The sequence below is a fragment of the Durio zibethinus genome, chromosome 1 (assembly GCF_047325235.1).
Source record: "Durio zibethinus cultivar Kanyao isolate XHJ-2024 chromosome 1, ASM4732523v1, whole genome shotgun sequence".
Lineage (NCBI taxonomy): Eukaryota > Viridiplantae > Streptophyta > Magnoliopsida > Malvales > Malvaceae > Durio > Durio zibethinus.
The window spans coordinates 3,682,067-3,707,207 of NC_143162.1; the positions used below are offsets into that span (position 1 = coordinate 3,682,067).

General features: G+C 32.4%; 4 protein-coding genes and 1 long non-coding RNA gene across 5 annotated transcripts; 4 read left to right on the plus strand and 1 right to left on the minus strand.

Moving 5' to 3' along the window:
* Nucleotides 1–2,813: 2,813 nt before the first annotated feature.
* Nucleotides 2,814–9,091, plus strand: LOC149520281 (uncharacterized). Its single transcript, XM_089759282.1, has 6 exons — nucleotides 2,814–3,029; nucleotides 3,307–3,818; nucleotides 3,917–4,216; nucleotides 4,487–4,531; nucleotides 8,510–8,539; nucleotides 8,675–9,091. Exons 2-6 carry the CDS (start codon nucleotides 3,321–3,323, stop codon nucleotides 8,921–8,923), a joined length of 1,122 nt encoding a protein of 373 aa, XP_089615408.1. The 5' UTR covers nucleotides 2,814–3,029; nucleotides 3,307–3,320; the 3' UTR covers nucleotides 8,924–9,091.
* Nucleotides 9,092–10,249: 1,158 nt separating this feature from the next.
* LOC149520282 (uncharacterized) lies at nucleotides 10,250–15,514 on the plus strand. The gene is made up of 6 exons (XM_089740912.1): nucleotides 10,250–10,386; nucleotides 10,511–10,970; nucleotides 11,069–11,356; nucleotides 11,627–11,671; nucleotides 14,519–14,548; nucleotides 14,686–15,514. The coding sequence occupies exons 1-6, from the start codon at nucleotides 10,250–10,252 to the stop codon at nucleotides 15,160–15,162; spliced, it is 1,437 nt and encodes a 478-aa protein (XP_089597038.1). The 3' UTR covers nucleotides 15,163–15,514.
* Nucleotides 15,515–15,791: 277 nt separating this feature from the next.
* LOC111311724 (uncharacterized) lies at nucleotides 15,792–17,856 on the plus strand. The gene is made up of 3 exons (XR_002692662.2): nucleotides 15,792–16,244; nucleotides 16,324–16,445; nucleotides 17,458–17,856. It is a non-coding gene; the product is annotated as an uncharacterized LOC111311724 (long non-coding RNA).
* Nucleotides 17,857–18,612: 756 nt separating this feature from the next.
* Nucleotides 18,613–20,900, minus strand: ABI5 (Basic-leucine zipper (bZIP) transcription factor family protein). Its single transcript, XM_089759306.1, is given in 5 exon segments — nucleotides 18,613–18,708; nucleotides 18,876–18,906; nucleotides 19,015–19,085; nucleotides 19,825–20,009; nucleotides 20,012–20,900. Coding segments are annotated over 5 exon segments (1,272 nt in total).
* Nucleotides 20,901–23,788: 2,888 nt separating this feature from the next.
* LOC111311728 (germin-like protein subfamily 3 member 2) lies at nucleotides 23,789–24,797 on the plus strand. Its single transcript, XM_022911368.2, has one exon. It carries the CDS (start codon nucleotides 23,846–23,848, stop codon nucleotides 24,515–24,517), a length of 672 nt encoding a protein of 223 aa, XP_022767103.2. The 5' UTR covers nucleotides 23,789–23,845; the 3' UTR covers nucleotides 24,518–24,797.
* The last annotated feature ends 344 nt before the right edge of the window (nucleotides 24,798–25,141 follow it).

The window sequence follows — 25,141 nt, forward strand, 5'->3', positions numbered from 1 at the left end:
AATTAGAATTTTATTTATATATTAATTTATTATATAATAAATAAAACTTGTTTATTATAATAAATTAATAAATTTACTTTATAATCTTTAAATAAAAAATAAAAATATAAGGATATTTTTATATTTGTAATATAAAATAAAGGATGAAAAAAAAAACTTTGAAGTTCGGTGCGTTTTTTCAACTGAAGCTAAATTCTCCGATGAAAAAAAGTAGACAATCATACCACAGCTTTGATATCCAAACGGCTCCAAGTGGCTCCTTTCAAGTGGCTCCAACAAGTTTTCGCATACGACATCAGCTAACTTGGTCCAATCAGATGGTGACAGGAATGACCATACGTTGAAGATTAAGAGTGAAAAATGAAAGGAAATAGAAAAAAATAAAAAAAATTTAATTTTCAATATTTTTCCAAGTCATCATTAAAGACGGTAAAAGTATTCAAAATTTATGAATTTTGATCCGATTTAACTTTTTAAGATCGATTTTTTTTAAAAGGTTGAGTATCTGATCGAGTCTGATTAAATGACACAAAAAAAAAATTTGGAGTCAATATTAGATAAATTTAACTTTATTTAATCCGATATATATAAAAAATTTATTTTTAATTATTTATTTAATTTTATATTTATTTATATATTTATTTATATATTTTTAATTTTATATTTATATTAAAAATAATATTTTATTAATTTTAGATCGAATACGATTTTATATAATATCGGATTAAATCGAATATAATTTTATATAATATCAAATTAAATCGAATTCAAATATAAAGATAATAAAAATATTTATTAAATTAAATTTAAATTTTATATATTTAAAATCGAATCAGATTCAATATAAATAAAAATTTATTTGATTCGTTGTCATCACTAATCATCATTAAATTACATAAAAGTAAATTTTATTTATTTTTTAATTTTTATATTTTTTTCAGGTAATCATTCAAGTGAACAAAAAATCAAGCTAGCATTAAATGTTATAGAAGTTAACCTTTTATTTAAGATAAAGATTTATATATAATCTTATCCATTTTTGTCTTTTATACTGAGTATTGGTTTTTAGAGTGCCATGTGTCATGTTGTGGTTAATTTTTTTCTTTTTTTTCTTTTTAAATTTTTAAATTTTTTACTTTTTCTTTTACAAAACTAATAGTTTTTTTAAAAGGTTGTACATTTATGTGTAGCATTCGCATATAACAAAATTTTTTCTTGTTATCTTTTTTATTTTTTAAATAAAAAATTAAGTATGATTTTCTTTAGATTTTATTTTTTTAGGGCACATTTGAATGATGTGCAGTCCAACAATCCTGTTTCCTTTAATTACCACATGTCATTTTTAAGATTTTTTTTCTTTATTTTTTAAATTTTTTAATAAATTTTTTAAAAAATTATAAAATATATATTTTTAATTTTTTTTTTATATTTAGGATTCACTTATAAAAAATTTTTTTTTGCCATTTTAATTATATATATATATATATATTTTAAGATCTACGTGATACTAATTATATATTATGTGTTTATTTAATATATATATTTTTATTTTTTCTTTTGTAATTAGCAAATGTGTTGATATTACATTCGAATTCGATTTTATTATTTTCAATCATTTTTATTTAGATTAATTTTATAATAAAATGAGTTAATTAATAAAAATAATAAAATAATTAATATCATATGAGTTTTATTCATCTTGATTTGATGTAAAGCATTTTTATAAAAAATATATTAAATTAATTCAAAATAAGAGATCAGTTTAAATATATGCATGTCACTTTCACTTAATTTCTTTTATATCTTTTGCCAATTTTCATTTTTTATATAATTAAACACATTTTTAACAATAAAACCTGGTAAAATAAAAAATTTTGACCCATAGTAAGTGCGGGGACTTATCTAGTTATACATAAAAATTAGATATATTAATATTTACTATAATACCTTTTTTGTTTTTTTTTATATATAAAAGAGATTATCATTTTAAAGAAGGAGAATGGACTTTAAGTATTAAATTTTGAATTTCAAATTTACTTGATATTGTTTTATAAAAATTATTGAATGAATTAATAATATTAAATATAGATTATTTTTACTATTTATTTCATTAAAACTTAACATGTGGCATGTGGTGGTTTTTGTTTTTTGATTTTTTGAGATGGAATGAGAAAATTGATGAGAGATTTTTTTTTTTTTTTTGGATTTTTATGATGTGGGAAGAGGATTACTTGGTTTTTTTTTAACAGCTTTATTATTAGTATATGTTCTTTTTTTAATCAGACTTTTTTTTCAAGATAAAAATGATTTTTTTGTCAAATGTAATTCTTAAGAAGTTATATTATATGAAAATGATTATTTTTTGTAAAATTTAATTATTACTATACAATTAAGCAACTTTGCATATTATTTATGTACAGAAATAATTATATCAATAAATATTATATTTGATTATAATATTTAATTATAAATAAAAATTTAAAATTATCTAATTATTCATTTTTAAATTAATTTAATATTTATATTATTATCTTTAATTTTAAAAAGTAATATTTTAAAATAATTATTTTAATTTATTATAACTATTATTATTTTCTTTGCATAAATATTATGATTTTTTTTTTTTTGTAAATAACGGATCATTCCACACTTAGATTTTGTTTAATAAAAAAATAAAAAATAAAAAATATATTAATTTAATAATTAAAATTCAAGGTAACCTTTTTACTTTATTGCTTTACAGACGAACTGTTAAATTAACAAATTTTTACTCAAAATTTCTTTCCATTTCCATTCTTCCTCTCGAGCAAATCATTCCTCTCGATTTCACTAACTACAGGTCAAACGGTGATGTTGACTGTCGACAATGGAGTATTTTCTCTCGCTTCGAATTTAGACTGAGGCTGCAAACTCGATCGACTCTGTGGCTATATAGTTAGTTTAGAGAGTTGTAAAGCCTTCCAAATGAAGTGGTTGATTTCTCTCTTTATTCTTCGGCCGCCATCTCTTCTCTTTGAGAGATCCAATCGGTGAGTAATCATCTATCTTGCTTTGATTTGCAAAATTAATTTGCTTTAATTGTTTCTTTAATACTTTTGGGACATGGTGTTGGTGAATTGCAAACTCTGTCGTCGACTAATTGTTTCTTCTTCCTATTTCCTTTTCGAATTCGAAAAACAAAGATCAATGTTTCCATCCCCATTAAATGATCTGATCTGATCTGAGTTTACTTACTCAAAATCTAACTAGTTAGTACTTACTACTAAGAACAATTTTTGTTACCTTTTTCTTGGCAATTTATACCAGATTCGTGCAACGCGATGTCGAGCAAGGACACTTATTTTGATTCACTCTCGCCCCTCAACAGTGCTGGTGGTGATTGCGAAAGGGACCTACTGCAGGATGAGAGTTCTGCATCTGAAGCGCAGAATGACATGAACCTAGTGCCGGATGAGAGTGCTACATCAAAGGGACCTAGTGCCGGTGGTGATTGCGAAAGGGACCTAGTTCCGGATAAGAGTCCTACATCTGAAGCACTGAATGACAGGAGCCAACCATTACCGTCGCCAAATCATAACAAAAAAAAGTTGAGCCCCATAAAAAGAAAACAGCAAGATTCCAACGAATTATCAAAACGAACAAGTATCAAAAGGCGTTGCACCAGCACCTTCCATGTTCGAGAACCATCTGAAGTTTCCCAAACACCAAAACCAAAACCAAAAGGAAAAGGAGTGCCTGTAGAAGAACTTCTCAAGAAGCATTCTGCCTTGGAAGTACTAAAAATTCTCGGGGACAGAGTTAATCGACAGATAAAGATTGTAATGCATTTTAATTCGCAAATTTCACATTAATTAATTTTTATTGTATCCATCATCCATGGTTTTGTTTTTATTAACTCTTGTTTGTATAAATGAAGGACGAGACGGCAGGCCTATACTCTTGTGTAAGTTTAATGAAGTACGTGATGGAGAACAAAGTCCTTGACCTCAATCAACCAATACTTGATTCCCTCAACCGAATCCAAAAGAAATTGCCACCACGGACTGACCTCGAGAACATAGAGAAGAAGATCAAGGAAGAGTTGGACAAAGAACGAAAGAAGAAAAATGAGGCCAGGAGAGTTGGTGTAGCAACGATGGAAGTAACAGATGAAATGAAGCAGACATTGAAAGAAATAGAAAAGATGATAGAAAGGTCAATCGAAAAACGGCGAGAGGTACCTTTTCTTCCCTCGCTCTCCTCTTACTCTTTTTTCTTGAATCTTGCAATAATATCTTCAAGACCAACAAGCGGGTAGGAATGAACAAAAGAAATTGATTCATTTTGGTCCCCTTGGCACTCTCCTTTATAAATCCTTGTAGTAAACATGAAAATTTTGTAATTTACTCAATTTTTTTAGTTCTAAATCTAGTTACTACTTTGATTTCATTTGATTTGAATCTAGTTACTATTTGATGTCTCTAATCCTAACTTTTGGGTTTTTCAGGAATCTACAAAAGTAAAGAGCCTTGAGCAAATCTTCACAACTGAGGTATGCAGATTTCTTGCCATTGATATACTGTGTTACCTTTTAACCTATAGTATTATTCCTTCAATAAGATGATCGTTTATCATTTATGAATCACCTTGCACTGCAAATTTTAAAAGAATTAGAGACAATCGTAACATGTCTTTAAAGTTAAAAGTAGAGTTATATAAATCAACTATAAAACCTGCATTGTTATATGAAACTGAGTGTTGGGCTATTAAAAAACAATATGAAAAGAAAATGAGCGTAGCTGATATGAGAATGCTTAGATGGATGTGTGGTAAGTTTAGAAGAAACAAAATCAGAAATGAGGAGATTTGAGAAAAATTAGAAGTAGTCTAAATTGAGAAAAAGATAAGAGAAAGCCGTTTGAGATGGTTTGGCCATGTAAAATGTAAATCTATTTGTACACCAATTAGGACATGTGAGCTTCTAGATTTATGAGAGAGCAAAACTTTTAGGGGCAAACCACAAAAGACGTGGATGCAAGTAATCAAACATGATATGAGGGTCAAGGAAATAGAAGAAAAAGATGTTGTGGATAAAAATAAATGGCCTAAGAAGATTCAAAATTATGACCTAACGTGATTCTCTTTTGGTTTTTCATTCAACCAACTCTAAAATTATGGGATACGAGACTTTGTTATTGTTGTTATAGGGACGATTAGGATTGTCCTTGAAAGCTGCAAAATTGTTCCTATACTTTTGGAAAGGATTGTGGTCATCTTGATTCGGCTAAGCATATTTTAAAAATTACGTGCCTAAAATTATTAGAGACAATTGCACACCAATCGTCCTTAACGTCAAACACGACTTTCGTTCTTGCTAAAATAATAAAAAGATCTTTGAATTTAATCATTTTATTTAGAAAAGTTTTTATATTTTTATTGTACCCAAATAAGTTCATCTTTAATTTATACCTAAATAAACCCTTAATATAAATCCATTTTTGTTTGAAATAAACGCTTACTTGGGTACAAATTAAAGAAAAAGAGCTTATTAAGATACAATAAAAATATAAAGATTTATTTAAGTAAAGTAGTTAAGTTTAAGGGTTCTTCTAGTGTTTTAGTCTTTCATTTTTGAACCTGTAGGAACATTATTGTCCTAAAACTCATAAGAGTTTTGAATCTCTTTGGAGATGTTAGTATTCCTCAAATTAATACTATCTGATTTAAGATGATAAACATCTCTAATTCTATGTAAGCATATGTCAAAAAGAGTTTTTAAGGATGATTGATGGAACCTTCTTCAACATTATTAGGTATGTTACTAGGAATGATTGAAGTTCTATTTCAATATCATCCAGAAACATATCCGTATCCAACTTGCATTCAACCAACATATCCATGTTTGTGTTTGGCTAAAAAGTCTCAATGCAATCACACCAGCGGAAGTGAAATTAAATGATCAATCAAACACATAAGAGACAGTAATTTAACGTGATTCGGTTCAACTGACCTACGTCCACAAATGAGAAGTAAGATCCACTAGTTATAAAGAATTACAAGCATACATCAAATCAAATCAAATAAAATACTCGTACTAATACCCATAGACCATCTTAATCTCTTCTAGTCTTATGGAGTATTCTTAACTCAAACAAACACTTCTCATGTGCACCTTTTCAACATAAACACATACTCATTTGCACTCATACATCCTATCTATGTGAACTTTCTCAATCTTCTTTAGTCTACTCCCAAACATTCAAACATATACACCCATAAGACGTAAATCTCCAATACTCCTATGGGGTGTCTATTCTACAAAATCCTATAATTTTCTTACATCTTTTTCTCATATATAACCTTGTAGAGACTTCACCTATTTATAATCATACAAACTTACCTATTAAGCATCTCTTTCTTTTTAGAATTCTTCTTCTGCAAATCAAACTTGTGTATTAAGAATCCATTTCCTTTTAGAATTCTTCTTCTACAAGTTTGCTTATCCATTAAGTAATATCTAACAAATTTCAAATAAATTTTTTATGGGATTTGAGTGATTATTCCTAACAATCTTCACCTTAACTCAAATTTCATCAAATCATCTATCTTTATACTAGACATACTTGGCTCCACCTGCAATGAAAATCTTTCAATCTTCTTTTATGTATCTTCACGCTTCACGCAAACCAATCCTTAAAACACAAACTCGAACTTCTTCCTTGAATCGAGCTCCTCTAAGCGTGCCTCTTTCCATGTCTTGAACTATGCTCTGATATCACTTGTTGGGCTAAAAAGTCTCAAATCAATCACACCAGCGGAAGCGAAATAAAATAATCAATCAAACACACAATAGACAATAATTCAACGTGGTTCGGTCCGACTTACCTATGTCCACGAATGAGAAATAAGATTCATTAGTTGTAAAAAATTACAAACATACATCAAATCAAATCAAATACTCATAACTAATACCCATAGACCTTCTCAATCTCCTCTAGTCGTATGGAGTATTCTCAACCCAAACAAACACTTTTCATGTGTACCCTTTCAACACAAACACATACTCATTTGCACCCATACATCATACTTACACATACCCATTTGCACGCATACATTATACTTATATGGACCTTCTCAATCTCCTTTAGTCTATTCCCAAACATTCAAATATACACATCCATAAAATGTAAATCCCAAGTACTCTTATGAGGTGTCTATCTCACAAAAACCCTACAACTTTCTTACATCTTTTTCTCATATTTAACCTTGTAGAGACTTTACCTATTTATAATCATACAAACTTGTCTATTAAGAATTCATTTCTTTTTAGAATTTTTCTTCTGCAAGTATTATTGTCCATTAAATAATATCTAACAAATCTCAAATAAATCTTTTATGAGATTTGAGTTACTATTCCTAACAGTTTAGATATGGGTACTTCTAAAAAATAAAGAATTAAAGCTCCTTCAACATTATTAGGAACGACTATGTTTCTAAGATTGGAGGTGAATGAAGTCCTCTTAATTTCTATATTATTGGGGACGACTAATGTTGTCATATATTGCTTTAAGTGCTAAGGTAAATGTCTTATCTATATGTGCAATTTATAACATAGCAAAACTTAGACGTTCAGCATGATGATAAACCAGTATGAGACATATAGATGTCATGAAAACTACCTCTAGAGAGACATATGCTGTAGAAGCAGTTAGGGCAACCATCTTTCAAGTAGGAAGTGAATTTAGCATTATAAGATAGCTATATCGAATGAAAAAAATACTAATATGAATTGACTATAGAAGAGTTTTCTTTTAAAAAAAGATAAGAGCAACATAATGAGTGAAGCACATTAAACTCAAGTGCTATAAACTTTGTACCTGCAAGAGTAGGGTATTCTTTCTGACAGCAGGATGACCGGCAATCACTCAACTACTTTGTACGGTTTCAAGTTACCATGGATAGCATGAAGTACATATGGTGCAAGGTGGGCTGTCACAGGCGACTGGAGGTCGGACGTGCTCAAATGAAACTGATCGGGTTCTAATCCTGCCTTTCCATTTCCAGTAGTCGCCAGCAAGACTACATAAGTTTCACGTTATGCGTTTTATAGCACAAGTTTTATAACATAAGTTTTATTGCTAAACTTATTGTCTCTCATGAAAACAAAAAAAAGCTCAAACAACAAAAAGAAGGGGCAGTGACACTGGCAATATTCCACCTGTATAGCTAATTAGAATGGGCAGAAACGAAAAAGAGAAACAACTCAATGAATTCATTGTACCATATATATTATATTCAAAATGGGATCTATTGCTACAACTCTCGCTGAAATCTGGAGAATAGATTCATTGAAAACGCCTTCTCTCTTTTCATTGAAAAAGCATCTTGCTTGATTTACCCTGCATCCACCTCTCTTGCCTCTGTGTTTTCTGGATTATCTGGCTTCAGTGTTTCAAGTCATCAGTCTTAGACTTGTCCCTGTTTACAGCTTGTAATGTCGATGATTTATTTATTTTCTCTTAAATTTCAGGGGGTTACCGTGGATACTCTAAGAGAAGCGGTATGATATTTACTTCCATTGCACAAATTATCATGTTAACTTTGTTGGTGGAATCTAAAAGCTCCGACTGACAATGAATTATATATATATATGCTTAATGCTTATGTGGGTCTTCTTCCATGTTTGCTGTGTTAGCTTTCTTCGGCATTTCCATGGCTTCTTCCCCCGGAAACTGCGGCTAACGACCCTACTGTTGATCGAGGAAGTTGGCAAACTGGTGAAAACGAAGTCGCTGTTTCAAATTTCCAAGGTTTGGAAGATGCAATAAACGCTGCCGATTTGAAAGATCTTCCACGCTTACTAATAGTTATTGCTCGCAAATTGGAAGGCCATCGTGGTGAAGCTACTGAAGGTCAAGATGAAGGTGATGGTCAAAGGACATGATTTTCAATATGGTTGTGCTGGATTTGTGATTTTTATTTTTGTTTGTCTTTGTAACAACTTATTAATGGATTTTGTTGTTGTAGTTCTTATGTTTTTTGGAACATGAACTTTGAAGGTTTGTGGAATACTTTTTGGTATTTGAACAATTACACCTTATAAATTTGTGTATGTGTGTGTGTTTTTTTTTAATTTCAATTCTAAGTATTTGAAATTTTTTAGTTTAATCCTAACAATTTTTTAATTGAAAAAGAGAAGCAATATGAGTAGCGATGATCTTAAACTTCTTTTTTCAACAAAAGATGAACAATTAATATATTTATAATAATACTCTCTCCCTCTCGTTTTTTTTATTTATATTTTTTTGATGTCTTAAAATTATTTTTTTAATATTTAAAATTTAAAATTTTATTTTATTATTTTTTTAACATTAAAAATTATGAAATTTTAACTTAATAAAAAAAATTAAAATTTAATTTTAAATATATTAAAAATAAATTTTTAAAAATATATATTCCTCCTTCCGATGTTATTCATTTTCACGAAAATTTTAAAAATTTAATTTTAATATATTTAAAATAAATTTTTAAAATTTTCGCGAAAATGAATAACATCGGAAGGAGAAATATATATTTTACTATTAAAAGAAATTTCAAATAGAAAGATTATAAAATGAAAATACGAAATTCCAAAAGAATAAATAAATTTCGCGCCTCTTTCTTGCTGCATGCTGCTTTCCTCTTCCATCTCTGGACCGGAGTCTTCTCTTTTCGATCCTCTTCAATTCGCTGAGCGACTGAAGCTGAAGAAACGATGACGATCGGGCGTATCCAATTTCCTCCTTTAACTCAGTCGCATTCCCATTCTTTATTTTGAAGGGGTCCTGGCTGATTTTTTTTTTTTTTTTTACAAGCTCATGGCTTGTCAGTTGTTAGCGACAGCCTCAAAGAAAATCGGGCCGGAGGCTTTGAGGCTGCAAGCCCTGTCGTTGACTGACGCAGCCACCTCCAGAATACGTCACCTTCTTCAACAGCGCCAAAGACCTTTCCTTCGATTGGGTGTCAAGGCACGCGGATGCAACGGCCATTTGATGTGTAAAATTTGTTTCTTTCAAGATAAAACATCAATATGTACAGCCAAGAAAAGGAAGAAGGAAAGAAAATGGACAAGCTACCATCACTTCAATTTTTGTCACAGGGAAAAAAAAGAGGTAGAAACTTCATGCATTTAAATTCGTAGCTGTTGCACATTCAGTTCTGAGAGAAAAAAGGTCAAATTTGTGCCATCTTTAGCATTTATAAAACACAGGTGAGGTGAGAAACATGTAACATGATGGTGGCCCACATTCTCGCATCAATATATGAACCAGGAGGAAAAGCCCGAGAAATCCCTATTTTTCACTTTTTATGCTGCTCTTTTCTCCCTACTTCTTCCTTGTATCCTTTTGCTCAGAAAGGAATGGGAGAGTATGTGTGATAAGACAAACAACCTGAAATCTTAAAGCCTTAATATAAAAAGCTAAAGATCTCTTTGAATTACCAGTAGCAGTTCCTATACCCATCAGTGAAGAACCTGCATTTGCCATTATAGTTCGCCCCTCAACCGTGCTGGTGGTGATTGCAAATGGGACCAAGTGCAGGATGAGAGTTCTGCATCTGAAGCGCAGAATGACATGAACCTAGTGCCGGATGAGAGTGCTACATCAAAGGGACCTAGTGCCGGTGGTGATTGCGAAAGGGACCTAATTCCGGATAAGAGTCCTACATCTGAAGCACAGAATGACATGAGCCAACCATTACTGTCGCCAAATCATAACAAAAAAAAGTTGAGCCCCATAAAAAGAAAACAGCAAGATTCCAACGAATTATCAAAACGAAGAAGCATCAAAGGGAGTTGCACCAGCACCTTCCATGTTGGAGAACCATCTGAAGTTTCCCAAACACCAAAACCAAAAGGAAAAGGAGTGCCTGTAGAAGAGCTTCTCAAGAAGCATTCTGCCTTGGAAATACTAAAAATTCTCGGGGACAGAGTTAATCGACAGATAAAGATTGTAATGCATTTTAATTCGCAAATTTCACATTAATTAATTTTTATTGTATCCATCATCCATGGTTTTGTTTTTATTAACTCTTGTTTGTATAAATGAAGGACAAGACGGCAGACCTATACTCTTGTGTAAGTTTAATGAAGTACGTGATGGAGAACGAAGTCCTTGACCTCTATCAACCAATAATTGATTCCCTCAACCGAATCAAAAAGATATGGCCACCGCGGACTGACCTCGAGAACATAAAGAAGAAGATCAAGGAAGAGGAGGACAAGGAACGAAAGAAGAGGAGATCTGGTCTAGCAACGATGGAAGTAACAGATGAAATGAAGCAGACATTGAAAGAAATAGAAAAGATGATAGAAAGGTCAATTGAAAAACGGCGAGAGGTACCTTTTCTTCCCTCGCTCTCCTCTTACTCTTCTTTCTTGAATCTTGCAATAATATCTTCAAGACCAATAAGCGGGTAGGAATGAACAAAAGAAATTGATTCATTTTGGTCCCCTTGGCACTCTCCTTTATAAATCCTTGTAGTAAACATGAAAATTTTGTAATTTACTCAATTTTTTTAGTTCTAAATCTAGTTACTACTTTGATTTCATTTGATTTGAATGTAGTTACTATTTGATATCTCTAATCCTAACTTTTCGGTTTTTCAGGACACTACGAAAGTAGAGAACCTTGAAAAAATCATCACAACTGAGGTATGCAGATTTCTTGCCATTGATATACTGTGTTACCTTTTAACCTATAGTATTATTCCTTCGATAAGATGATTGTTTATCATTTATAAATCACCTTGAACTACAGATTTTAAAAGAATTAGGGATAATCGTAACATGACTTTAAAGTTAGAGGTAAAGTTATATAAACCAACTATAAAATCTGCATTGTTATATGAAACTGAGTGTTGGATTGTTAAAAAATAATATAAAAAGAAAATGAGTGTAACTGAGATGAAGATGCTTAGATGAATGTGTAGTAAGATTAGAAGAGACAAAATCAGAAATGAGGACATTCGAGAAAAATTAAAATTAGTCTAAATTGAGGAAATGATAAGAAAGGGCCGTTTGAGATAGTTTGGTAATGTAAAATGATAAGAAGTAAGATCCACTAGTTGTAAAGAATTACAAGCTTACATCAAATCAAATCAAATCAAATACTCATAACTAATACCCATGGATCATCTTAATATCTTCTAGTCCTACGGAGTATTCTTAACCCAAACAAACACTTTTCATGTGCACCTTTTCAACATAAACACATACCCATTTGCACCAATACATCATATCTATGTGAACTTTCTCAATCTCCTTTAGTTTACTCCCAAACATTCAAACATATACACTCATAAGACGTAAATCCCCAATACTCTTATGGGATGTCTATTCTACAAAATCCTATAACTCTCTTACATCTTTTTCTCATACATAACTTTGTAAAGACTTCACATATTTATAACCATACAAACTTATCTATTAAGCATCTCTTTCTTTTTAGAATTCTTCTTCTGCAAATCATACTTGTCTATTAAGAATCTCTTTCCTTTTAGAATTCTTCTCCTGCAAGTTTTCTTGTCCATTAAGTAATATCTAACAAATTTCAAATAAATTTTTTATGGGATTTGAGTCACTATTTCTAACAATCTTCACTTTAACTCAAATTTTATCAAATCATCTATCTTTATACTAGACATATTTGGCTCCACCTGCAATGAAAATCTTACAATCTTCTTTTATGTATCTTCACGCTTCATGCAAACCAATCTTTAAAACACAAACTCGAACTTCTTTCTTGAATCGAGCTATTCTAAGTTTACCTCTTTTCATATCTTGAACCATACTCTGATACCATTTGTTGGGTTAAAAAGTCTCAAACCAATCACACCAGCGGAAGCGAAATCAAATAATTAATCAAACACACAAGAGACAATAATATATCGTGGTTCGGTCCAACTGACCTATGTCCACGAATGAGAAATAAGATTCATTGGTTGTAAAAAATTACATACATCAAATCAAATCAAATACTCATAACTAATACCCATAGACTTGCTCAATCTCCTCTAGTCTTATGGAGTATTCTCAATCCAAATAAACACTTTTCATGTGTACCCTTTCAACACAAATACATACTTATTTGCATCCATACATCATACTTATATGGACCTCTCAATCTCCTTTAGTCTATTCTCAAACATTCAAACATACACACCCATAAGATGTAAATCACAAGTACTCTTATGAAGTGTTTATCTCACAAAAATCTTACAACTGTCTTACATCTTTTTCTCATATCTAACATTGTAAAGACTTCACCTATTTATAACCATACAAACTTGTCTATTAAGAATTTATTTCCTGTAAGTATTCTTGTCCATCAAATAATATCTAACAAATATCAAATAAATCTTTTATGAGATTTGAGTTACTATTCCTAACAGTTTATATATGGGTACTTCTAAAAAAATAAAGAATTAAAGCTCCTTCAACATTATTAGGAACGACTATGTTTCTAAGATTGGAGGTGAATGAAGTCCTCTTAATTTCTATATTATTGGGGACGACTAATGTTGTCATATATTGCTTTAAGTGCTAAGGTAAATGCCATATCTATATGTGCAATTTATAACATAGCAAAACTTAGACGTTCAGCATGATGATAAACCAGTATGAGACATATAGATGTCATGAAAACTACCTCTAGAGAGACATATGCTATAGAAGCAGTTAGGGCAACCATCTTTCAAGTAAGAAGTGAATTTAGCATTATAAGATAACTATATCGAATAAAAAAAATACTAATATGAATTGATTATAGAAGAGTTTTCTTTTAAAAAAAGATAAGAGCAACATAATGAGTGAAGCACAATAAACTCAAGTGCTATAAACTTTGTACCTGCAAGAGTAGGGTATTCTTTCTGACACCAGGATGACCGGCAATCACTCAACTACTTTGTACGGTTTCAAGTTACCATGGATAGCATGAAGTACATATGGTGCAAGGTGGGCTGTCACAGGCGACTGGAGGTCGGGCGTGCTCAAATGAAACTGATCGGGTTCTAATCCTGCCTTTCCATTTCCAGTAGTGGCCGGCAAGACTACATAAGTTTCACGTTATGCGTTTTATAGCACAAGTTTTATAACATAAGTTTTATTGCTAAACTTATTGTCTCTCGTGAAAACAAAAAATAGCACAAACAACAAAAAGAAGGGGCAGTGACACTGGCAATCTTCCACCTGTATAGCTAATTAGAATGGGCAGAAACGAAAAAGAGAAACAACTCAATGAATTCATTGTACCATATATATTATATTCAAAATGGGATCTATTGCTACAACTCTCGCTGAAATCTGGAGAATAGATTCATTGAAAACGCCTTCTCTCTTTTCGTTGAAAAAGCATCTTGCTTGATTTGTCCTGCATCCACCTCTCTTGCCTCTGTGTTTTCTGGATTATCTGGCTTCAGTGTTTCAAGTCATCGGTCTTAGACTTGTCCCTGTTTACAGCTTGTAATGTCGATGATTTATTTATTTTCTCTTAAATTTCAGGGGGTTAGCGTGGATACTCTAAGAGAAGAGGTATGATATTTACTTCCATTGCACAAATTATCATGTTAACTTTGTTGGTGGAATCTAAAAGCTCCGACTGACAATGAATTATATATATATATATGCTTAATGCTTATGTGGGTCTTCTTCCATGTTTGCTGTGTTAGCTTTCTTCGGCATTTCCATGGCTTTTCTGGGAGAAAACTGCAGCTAACGAGCCTACTGTTGATCAAGGAAGTTGGCGAACTCGTGAAAAGAAGCTTTTTGCCAAGGACAAGAACAAAGTGGATGTTTCAAATTTCCAAGGTTTGGAAGATGAAATAAAGACTGCCGAATTGAATGATCTTCCACACTACCTAAAACTTGTTGCTCGCAAATTGGAAGACCATCGTGGTGAAGCTACTGATTTTGCAGATGCCAATATTCTAGCTCTTCTCTTCAACAACCTCAAAGAGATGGAAAGTCTGCAACCTGAGCAACTCAACTTGGCTACGTTGTTTAAGTGGGGAGCTACAGTGAACAAGGCTAAAGAACTTCATTACCAGGTTGATTTTGTTGAAATTCACTTGAACAGAAGTTTGTTTGCTTACTTTGGTGTATTAATTTCAAAAGCATCGAAAAAGGGTCCGGAAATCAGAGGCTAAGTTCAAGGTCAAGATGAAGGTGATGGTTGTGGTTTTTATTTTCGTTTGTCTCCATATCAACTTATTAGTGGTTTTTGTTGTTTTTAGTTCTTACTTGGAACATGAACTTTGAAGGTGTGTGGAGTTCTTTTTGCTATGTGGTATGTGGACAGTTACACTTTAATCATAAATTTGTGTTTGTGGTTTTTTTTTTTTTTAATTTCAATTCTAAGTATTTGTAATTTTTTAGTTTAATCCTAACTCCTAAATGTTGAAGTAATTTTTTTTAGCTGAAAAAGAGAAGAAATATGAATAGCTATGATCTAAACTTCTTTTTTCAAGAAAAAGTGAAGAATTAATATATTTATAATCATACTTTCTCCCTCTCGTTTTTTTATTTATATATTTTTGTGTCCTAAAATTATTTTATTAATATTTAAAATTAAAATTTAAAATTTTTATATTTTTAAATTATATTTATAATATTTTACTTTTTAACATTAAAAATTTTTTTAAAATAAATAATATTTAGAAAAAATTAAATTTTAACATTAAAAATATTAAAATGATTTTTTTTTTAATTTGGTGAAAATTAGTAACATCCGACGAATGAATATAAAAAGAAGCTTCAAATGGGAAGATTATATAAATAAAAAAATTAAAAAAAAAACGAAATTCCAAAAAAATAAATAAATAAATAAATTTCGCATCCCTTTCTTGCCATCTCCTTCTTTCCTCTTCAATCTCAGGAGTCTTGTCTTTTCGATCCTCTTCAATTTGCTCCGCGACTGAAGCTGAAGAAACGATGACGACAGGGCGTATCCAATTTCCTCCTTTAATTCAGTGCCATTCCCATTCTTCATTTTGAATGTCCTGGCTGATTTTTTTTTTTTTAATTTTTTACAAACCCATGGCTTCTCGGTTGTGAGCGACAGCCGCAAAGAAAATCGAACTGGAGGCTGTGAGGTGGCAAACCCTGTCGTTGACCGACGCAGCCGCCTCCAGAATTCGTCACCTTCTTCAACAGCGCCAAAGACCTTTCCTTCGATTGGGTGTCAAGGCTCGCTGATGCAACGGCTTATCCTATACCCTCACTAACGCCGGTTCGCATCCTGTTTTAATATTTTTTATCTTTACTTTGGAAATGAATTAATATTGAATTTTGTTCTATGGAATTGGCAGATAGATGAGAAAGGAAAATTTGATGAATTGGTTGAGGACAAGGGCGTGAAAATACTAATTGATCCAAAAGGTTTGATGCATGTAATTGGGACCAAGATGGATTTTGTAGATGATAAACTCAGGTACCTAAAGATTTAATCTTTTAGTAGTTTTATTTCAATTTGGTTACCAAATATTGTGTCTTTATATGATAAATTAGTGGTGATTAGTAAGTTGAGAAATATAAATTAGATTTAAAGCACTTGCTTTTGGCCAATCAAGAGTCATGAAAAGGTACCATTTGGTTGTGTTTGTGTTTTCTTCCCAGCTGGAAACCGGAACTGAAACTTTTTACTTGAACATTACATGAAAATTTTCAATTTGGGTTTCAGTTGTGCTCCATGCCATTTTCCAAATTCATTATATTTCGACCGTTGTCACCTCTTTGGTTCTACCTGTCTATTGTCACGATATTTCCAAGTTCATAGATAACATGGATGCATATTATGGGCACTCTACGGGTCACCATCTCCCCCTTCACTGCAATGTTCTTATTGTTTCTCATTGTTCTCTCTTAGACGAGAATGCTGATCCCTAACCACTATCACATTCCTGCTTACTCGGCCAACTATTGCACATTTTCTCACATTTACATTGCTAATGCTTCTGTCTTCATCTAACTAGGTTATTATCCTCTCTCTCTCTCTCTCTCTCTCTGAGTTTGCACACAGATATGTGTGTGTGTGTCTCCAATTCAAATGCTTTATAGCAGACTGCTGATGCTGTCCGCTTCCCCCCTGTTACCCTTCTTAAACAATTTAGTTGGCTGATACCATACTGTAGTAAAGCAACATTTCTTTTTGCATGTATGTTAACGTGAGGTAGAGATTGCTTTTGTTGGATTATCAAATAATTTATAAACTTAGGTGGTTGTTGTGGGAATAATTTTTTTTTTCTTTAGAGGGTCTTTAACTGGATAAAAGGTAATGTTGCACGTGGAAACATCCAGCATGTAGGGAGCTTTGATGTTAGCAACGTTTAACTTTATTTGATATGTGCTTGCATGAATTTAAATGCTTTGTGTTACAGAAACTGGCTTGTATTTGTTGTTGATTTTTTTCCTGTTTTAATTTGTATTCTATTCTTTCTGTACAGGTCTTGAGTTCGTTTTTATCAATCCACACTCTAAAAGGCAGAGTGGATGTGGCGAGTGTTTCATGACAACATCTTGTAGTAGTGGTGGAGCTGCCAAACAAGGTGTTAAATGGGATTTCAAAAACCTTGTAATAAGATAGGTATTGAACTAACCTACTTGATTCAAGGGAGCTCCTTAATTCACCACTCAAATAAACTAAGAGGAAACATTTATCCGCAAACCAGGTGAACTTTTATAGCAATTTTTGCCAGCTGATTTTATGAGTAGCAGTGGAATACGGTATACTCCACATATTGCTGTATCGCTGATGCGAGTTTGGCGTCTGAAAATCATTTCTATACTACATTTTACATAAGTTCTTTTTAAATAATAAATGTTGCTGCACCTTTCATATTACAGCTAACTCGTGCTCTTTGTTCATTGACCCTTTGGAAATGACGGCACTTAACATCATTTCATGAATGCTTTATAGTTACAACATTATATATATTTGGATCAATCAATGATATGTTTGTCTACATTTGCAATTTGCGGAGTAACAGCACATAGAAGTCGGGAATACCTCCAATTAAGGTGTTTTCAAGGCTGTTTGAGTGAATAGACTGTTGTTTGACCTTTTTACCTCAAGGTCCTTTCTTTTTTATAGCAAGTGCGAATGCTTTTTTTCTGATCTCAAGGCTGTTCAATTATGAAATCTCCGTATGGTTTCATTGTCAAAAACTGAATATGGAGATCAACATTGTTGATGAAACAATTTTTCACCCTTAGAATACTTTGAGCCAAATTTAAGACAGATAATACAGAAACAATGACATACCTATGTCTGAGAAGCAGACCTGTATAAAAACTACAGCATAATTATTTCAGACTTCAGAATTTCATTATTTATAAAAATCATATTTCCAAAGCCCTACCACACCCACTTACTTTTTTTTTTCTTTGCGGCTGCCGCCCGCGGGGGGGGGGGGGGGGGGGGGGGGTGGGGGTTGTTTAAGAAATCCTCTGACTCTGTCATTTATGTTAAGGTTGATGAGCTTCAGATTCAGGTAGTCAAAATTTCTTTATTTCAAACTGTTCTCCTTGCTAGCTTTTAGGTCATTGGTCGTAGAAAGGCGAACAACTCAAATTTTACCTTGTGTCATTTTCGTTTTGCTTTACAATGGACAACTCAGATTTCTTCTCATTATTCTTAGTTTCTCTTTAGCATTTTGGGCTTTGGTTTATGTTTTCATTTTCCATTCTTCAAAGTACTGCAAGAAAATTACAGGCAAATTAGGAGGAACAAAGCAAAAACTGAATCATATAGAGTTTCCAAATTACTTGGGTGCACATTGGCATCAATGCTATATTCTTCGCAAAAAAATTTTTTTTTTGGTGCCTCGTGGATGGTGCACTTGGAATCAGTTAGATGATTTACCTGTTGCTTTCTTTTCCTCTCGAGTTCTGCCCGTTAAGATGCAAGTAAATCAGAGTAGGTTCTTAAAATAATAGATGATGAAAGCTATATGAAGACCTAGAAACTTGAGAAAATGAACAAAAGCAACAATAGTGTTACCACTCTCTGCTTAAGGTGGGCATTCTCTTGTTTCAATTGGATCAATTCTGCTTCAAACTCAACTGTATGTGCCTGTAAAAAATAAAAAACCACCAACCTTTTAACAATGGCTACTTTAGAACTAATTACAATATTCATTTCTCCAAGAATCTGTCACTAGTATAACAAAAACTTGAAAGTGTCAGTCACAGAGTCAATTTCCATTTCTCAGCTTAAATTTCCTTTTTCTTGCTAAGCCAACTTAAAATCATTAAGCACATATATTCCAATTGCCATTCAGTCACACAGATCTCTCATGAAAAAATATATTTCTGTTCTATATAACCCCCTGAACATCGTATTCCGGATCATGAACTTTAGTAGCATTAACTGAGCCATCGCATATCTTCAATTCATATCTCTGTGTTTGCAATAAAGGTCGAGTTAAAAGAAAGATTATGAAAGCAAACAACAAAATTATCAGAATCTAGGCCCTTTGCCTGGATGTTATATAATTCAAGTACACCTTTATGTTTAGGTTATGCAAATCCTTTGTTAGAGTTAATGTCTATACATGTGATATCCTATAGGTTTCCAGAGATTATAAGAAGAAAAAAGGGAGGTGTAGTCATCAGGTTCATCCACGGCCTAATCGCCAATGCAGAAACCAATAACTCTGGTACTACATTTAGGCCTAGGCAAATTAAATTGTGAAAATAAGGCACAACCCAGGGAAGCAAAACAATATTTGTCAATAAACTGTTATTCGCTCTATATATGCATTTACATCAGCAAGGCGTATGACTATCAATTCAATATACAGTAGTAGTACCTGTTTTCTAGCTCTAGACCTAGCAGCTGACTCCCTATTCTTAATCATCCTGCGTTGCCTTCTCTCAACTACCTTCTCTACTGGACCATCAATGACCATTTTCCTTACTCGTAGTCCTCCCATCTCCATCCCAAATTGAATTGCTGCATTATCAACTTGATTGGTAAACATCCCTTCTGATGAGTCATTGGTGACACCACTCCCATTGCCGGTCCAGGTCCATAACCACCAGCAGGCGCAGCTACCTTCCCTCTATAACAAACCACTGTCGATGGCAGCTGGGTAGCTGGCAGGTAGCCACCACCCCTCTTACCGTCATTAACATATCCTGATGAATCACCGAGGACTCCACCTGGAGGCATTGTCTGGTATGCACTCCCACCAAAGCCACCAGTGCTGCTACCCATTCCCATAATAGGCCTGGAAACAAAACCTGGACCCACTGCAGGGTTTTTGCTAGTCTGATACAATCCGTATTGTGGCTGATGCTGCGGAGGTGGTACCGCTGGTGGCGTGCAATGTTCCCTGACTACCCCTGCCTTAATCAAGAAATCCTCCAAGGTCACCTCCCCAAAAGTTGGCTGCCTGGTATTGCTGTTCTCAGTATTCTGTACATTGCTATTGTTACTGAACTGTCCTTGCCCTCGCTGCCCTTTATGTATCTCAGACCAAACTTCATCAACAGTCTTCCTACACAATGGTTCAGGAAAGGTAAGCGAGGCTTGCCTTGGCAAGCTAGGCTGCTTATCTATGCCTTTACTGCTTGCTGTTTCTTTCAAAGACAAACGAACATGGCTGCTAACTTGTTTATTTGGACAGTTGTTCTGATGATCGTTATTGTTGGAGTTGATAGCTTGGTTTTCTTCAGCGTTCCAGATGCTGGTGAGGAACTCATCCATGTTCATAGACCTGAAGTTCTTGCCACCCTCGCACAACGTGTTTTGGAACTAATCAAGAGTGAGAGAATAGATTGAGGATTGTCTTCCAAGGGCTCAGAAAGGGTGGTTCTTCTGCTGCTGATCCACCACCTGCAACGGTGACTCAACCTCGCCAATCTCAGACTCCCTAACCACCATTTTTGTGATGAAAGCTCTACGAAGCTAACGCTCTCTGATACTGATTGATTTGGCAATACCAATTGACCTGTTTGTGAACAACGAGAAGGAAAGTAGATGGAGTATTAGATTCAGAAAAAGACACTAATATTACAAAGAAAGAGACCATGAAAATCTTGTTTTAAATATTTCCCCACTAAACATACCACTCAAAATGTGATGATAATTAATCAGCGGCTTGTTCTAGATGGTGTCCAAGCCCGATTCTTGAAAATGAACCCTACCTGTAAGCAAGAGAAAGAAAACAAATTGAAGAAGGAAAAAAATCTACAAAAAGTATTGCCCTTAGAGCAGTCAATAATAAATCAAAGCACATGAACTGTAGGTTCCTAAAGCCAAAAGTTCTAGCAATATAACAGGGCAACAGTATCTAGAAAATAATGATGAACATTTATGGGAGATTAAATTCAGTAAAATTAATCTAGTAATTGAGGAAACAGAATAATTAAGAAAAAAAATTAAATTGAATACTGTTTTTTTTATTAAGGTGAAAAGATTCTAAAGTTTCTGCAACTATGGGAATCTATAGCTTATCTCGTTTCCTCTCCTCCAGTGTGCACAAACTAAAATAAAATATACTATATGTATCTATCAGGCTAGAAGATTTAGAAGGTGCTTTAAATTTCCAATTACTAACATAGTTCCAGAAATCAAATACTACTGCCGGGTTCAAATCCTCCTTTCCCAAATAAATAAATAAAAAAAAAAGAAATCAAAAACTACCATTTTCCTTTGTTTAAGTCTTAATTAGTCTTCATTAATATATATTTCCATCACTTATAACAAAGACTAAAGTTAAAGATACTTAAACCCTAATTAAGTGTCAATCTTAATTTTTTTTCATAATTCTAGTCGCTCTTTCTTGAGAGAAAATGTTAGTATGTCCAAATTTTTATTGTAATTAAAAACTGACGTGGATCAATCAAAGCCACATGATAATGAATGAAAAATATATGTATGCCCAGATGAAGCACCAATATATATTGTTTGTGTTTGTCAACGGTAAAAGTGATGTGATTAGTGAAAAGAGCAAAAAATGTATGGGAAAAAAGAAAAAAAAATGATGTGGTTCCTTAAAGTGGAAGATAATATGGATGGTCGAGAAGGAAAATACAACAGAATCTTTCCTATTGTGGAAAAGATAATAGCAGCCATTAATTTAACAAAGCTTTGTTTATTTTTTAAAAAAAATTAAAACTTTGTTTAAATTACAATTAAACAAAGCTTTGCTTTGTCTCTCATAAGGGATTAGAAAACTATGTTAACCAAAAACTGCAAAAAAAAAAAAAGGAAAGGGTGGTTAAAATTTCAAAGCTAGCTACCTATGACTACACATGCAAACTATCCTCATTAATCTTTTTTAATATGATTAATTAGAAGTTATCAAGTTATAATCAAAGAAGGTAAGAGCTTTGTAAAAATAAAAGTTATTAGAAGAAAGAGGAATGGTTAAGATATATATGTCAATTATAGTATAAAAATAATATCTCAATTATGACTTTTTAAAATAAAATTACATGGCTGTATAAAAAAAATTTACATGTATTGATAACTGTATCAAACCATTGAGGTAAATTTTGAATTCAATAACATTAGCAAATGTAAAACATATGCATAAAATAAAATTCATTTAAATAAATTAATTTTTTTAAATAAAATTGGGAATGAAAAATTAAATTTTAAAAGTCAGATATAAAAATAAAATATTGCATAAAATATCAATTAGGATTAATGAGTTATTTTTGCTCATATAATTCAACATTTACTGAGAATTTCTTTTTCCTATGTACCCCATAATAAGATAGTTTGCCAAGCTCCAAACATTCCTTTTGTTTTCCACTAACCCTTTACTGCCTTACACCACTGGATAATTAAGAAATATCATCACATAAAAAGAAAGTGGTATTAATCATGACTCCAAATTTCACGTTCCTTCATTTTCAAGCAAAGAATAGCTAAAATTTTGGATGAAGGTTAAAATATATCTTTAAATTAAAATTTAATAATTATTTATGTTTTTATCAATAAAATTTTTAATTTTTTATTTCGATTCAAGTAAACTTTTAATTTGGATGAAATTTAATCACTTGACAAAATTAAATCAATTAATCTAGAAATAATAATCAATTGAACCTTTAGGTATCTTAAACAGAGTGGGAAAAAGAAAAAAATTATTTTTTAATTTATATATATATATTAATTGCATATCATGATAAATTTTTATTCATTTTATTGATATCACATAAAATATTATTTTAGTTAACAAAAAATTAACGATATTAACTTAAAAGCTTAAAAGCTTAATTAGATGTAAATAAATATTGAAATGATTGATTAATTATAAAATAAAATAAAATTTTAAATATAATTCAGAAACTTTTTAATATTATTTAGCCTAAAATTTTCCATGATCTTTCCATGGTTATAACAATATCATCTTCAAACTTTGATTCCTTTCCCTTGCTCAGTTGAGTGATCGGCTGCTTCCAGACATTTACTTTACTTTGCTCGACATTGATCATCCACGCGGACGACATCAAGAATATACAATCATCATTGCAATTATCGATTACCAAACTCTCATCATTTTCTCTACATAATCTAAAACATGGTGTTGGAATTTTGTTTATGAAAATGAAATCATTAATAAGAATGCAGAAAAAGATCATTAAAAACGACCCTACCAAAATAATTGTCTTAATACACACTTCCATGAAATTTGCCTGAGATCTGCTTTCAGAACTAAAAACTGTTGCTTTTTACTTTGTAATCATGTATGGAGCGTATTTTGCTTTAAGGTTATGGCTTAATGTAAGTAATTTTTACGGTTTATTTGCTTCTATATAAACCCATCTGAACTGAACCTTTTCTGGAAGTGATTGAGAGTAGGTTTGTTTGTAGGAAAAATGTTACTAAAATTAAGGGTTTTGCTTTTGCTGGTCATTTTGTTCATTCATGGTGATGGTACTTCGGCCTCAGACCCTGACCCGATTCAGGATTTCTGTATTCCGAACCCCAAATTCGGTTCTATAAGAACTGCTCATCTCACCATTCTCCCATGCAAAAACTCCTCAGAAGCAACCGTCAATGATTTCGTGTTCTCGGGCTTAAAAGGCACTGGAAATTTCACTGACACAGGCCTTGCAACAATCCCTGTCAATCCAGCAATCTTTCCAGGGATTAACACACTAGGCATGTCATTTGTACGAGCTGACCTGAAAGTTGGTGGGATAAATCCACCTCATTTTCACCCTAGAGCAACTGAGATTGCGTATGTGGTGGAAGGAAGTGTTTATTCAGGCTTTGTTGATTCAAACAATCGGGTTTTCGCCAGGGTGATTGAGCAGGGCGAGGTGATGGTGTTTCCAAGGGGCCTGGTTCACTTTCAGATGAATGTTGGTGAGAAGCCTGCTACAATATTTGCAAGTCTTAATAGCCAAAATCCAGGACTCCAAAAGATTCCAACTGCTGTTTTTGGATCTGGTATCAATGAGGAGCTGTTAGAGAAAGCTTTCGGCCTGAGTCAAAAGCAGATTGGGAGTATGAGGAGAAGATTTGATCCCAAAACAGTGAGCTAAATTCATGATTGAAAAAGGTTGTCATGGAAAATATGAAGACCAAGTTACATGGCTTTGCTGTAGTATAATGAAGATTAAAGATTGTGTCTGTCTGTTTATTTTATAAATTCTGTTCGTTTACACTGTCTTGCTTTGGAGCTGCAACTAGTTTCTCCTCTCCTCACTTTCACGAGTGTTTCACCCAAAGTTTTAATTCAATTTAGTTTTCTGTGGTTGAAATTTGAACTTGATTCATGCATATTGGCCAAAAAAAATCAGTTTTCTTGAAGAATAACGAAATAGTATGAATCTCTCTGCTTTATTACAAAATGTGGGGATAAGAGAATGTGATGGTACCATTGCAATGGCAACAAATACAGGAAAGGGTCCCTGGGATGGATGCCATCATTATTTCAAGGGACCATTCAGCCGAAGGTGCAAAAGAAAAACTTTAGAAAAGATAAAGAAGTTGCCAAATCCTATTGCATCATAACTTCATATAATTAATTCAACCACCTATGAAGAGCAAAGAACCAACTTTAATGTTAAGCTCCAATACTACGTAAATATTTCAGTTTTTGGCAAACCAAACTCCGAATCATTGATACTGAATATCCTACACATAGACGTTGGAGTTTTTAAACT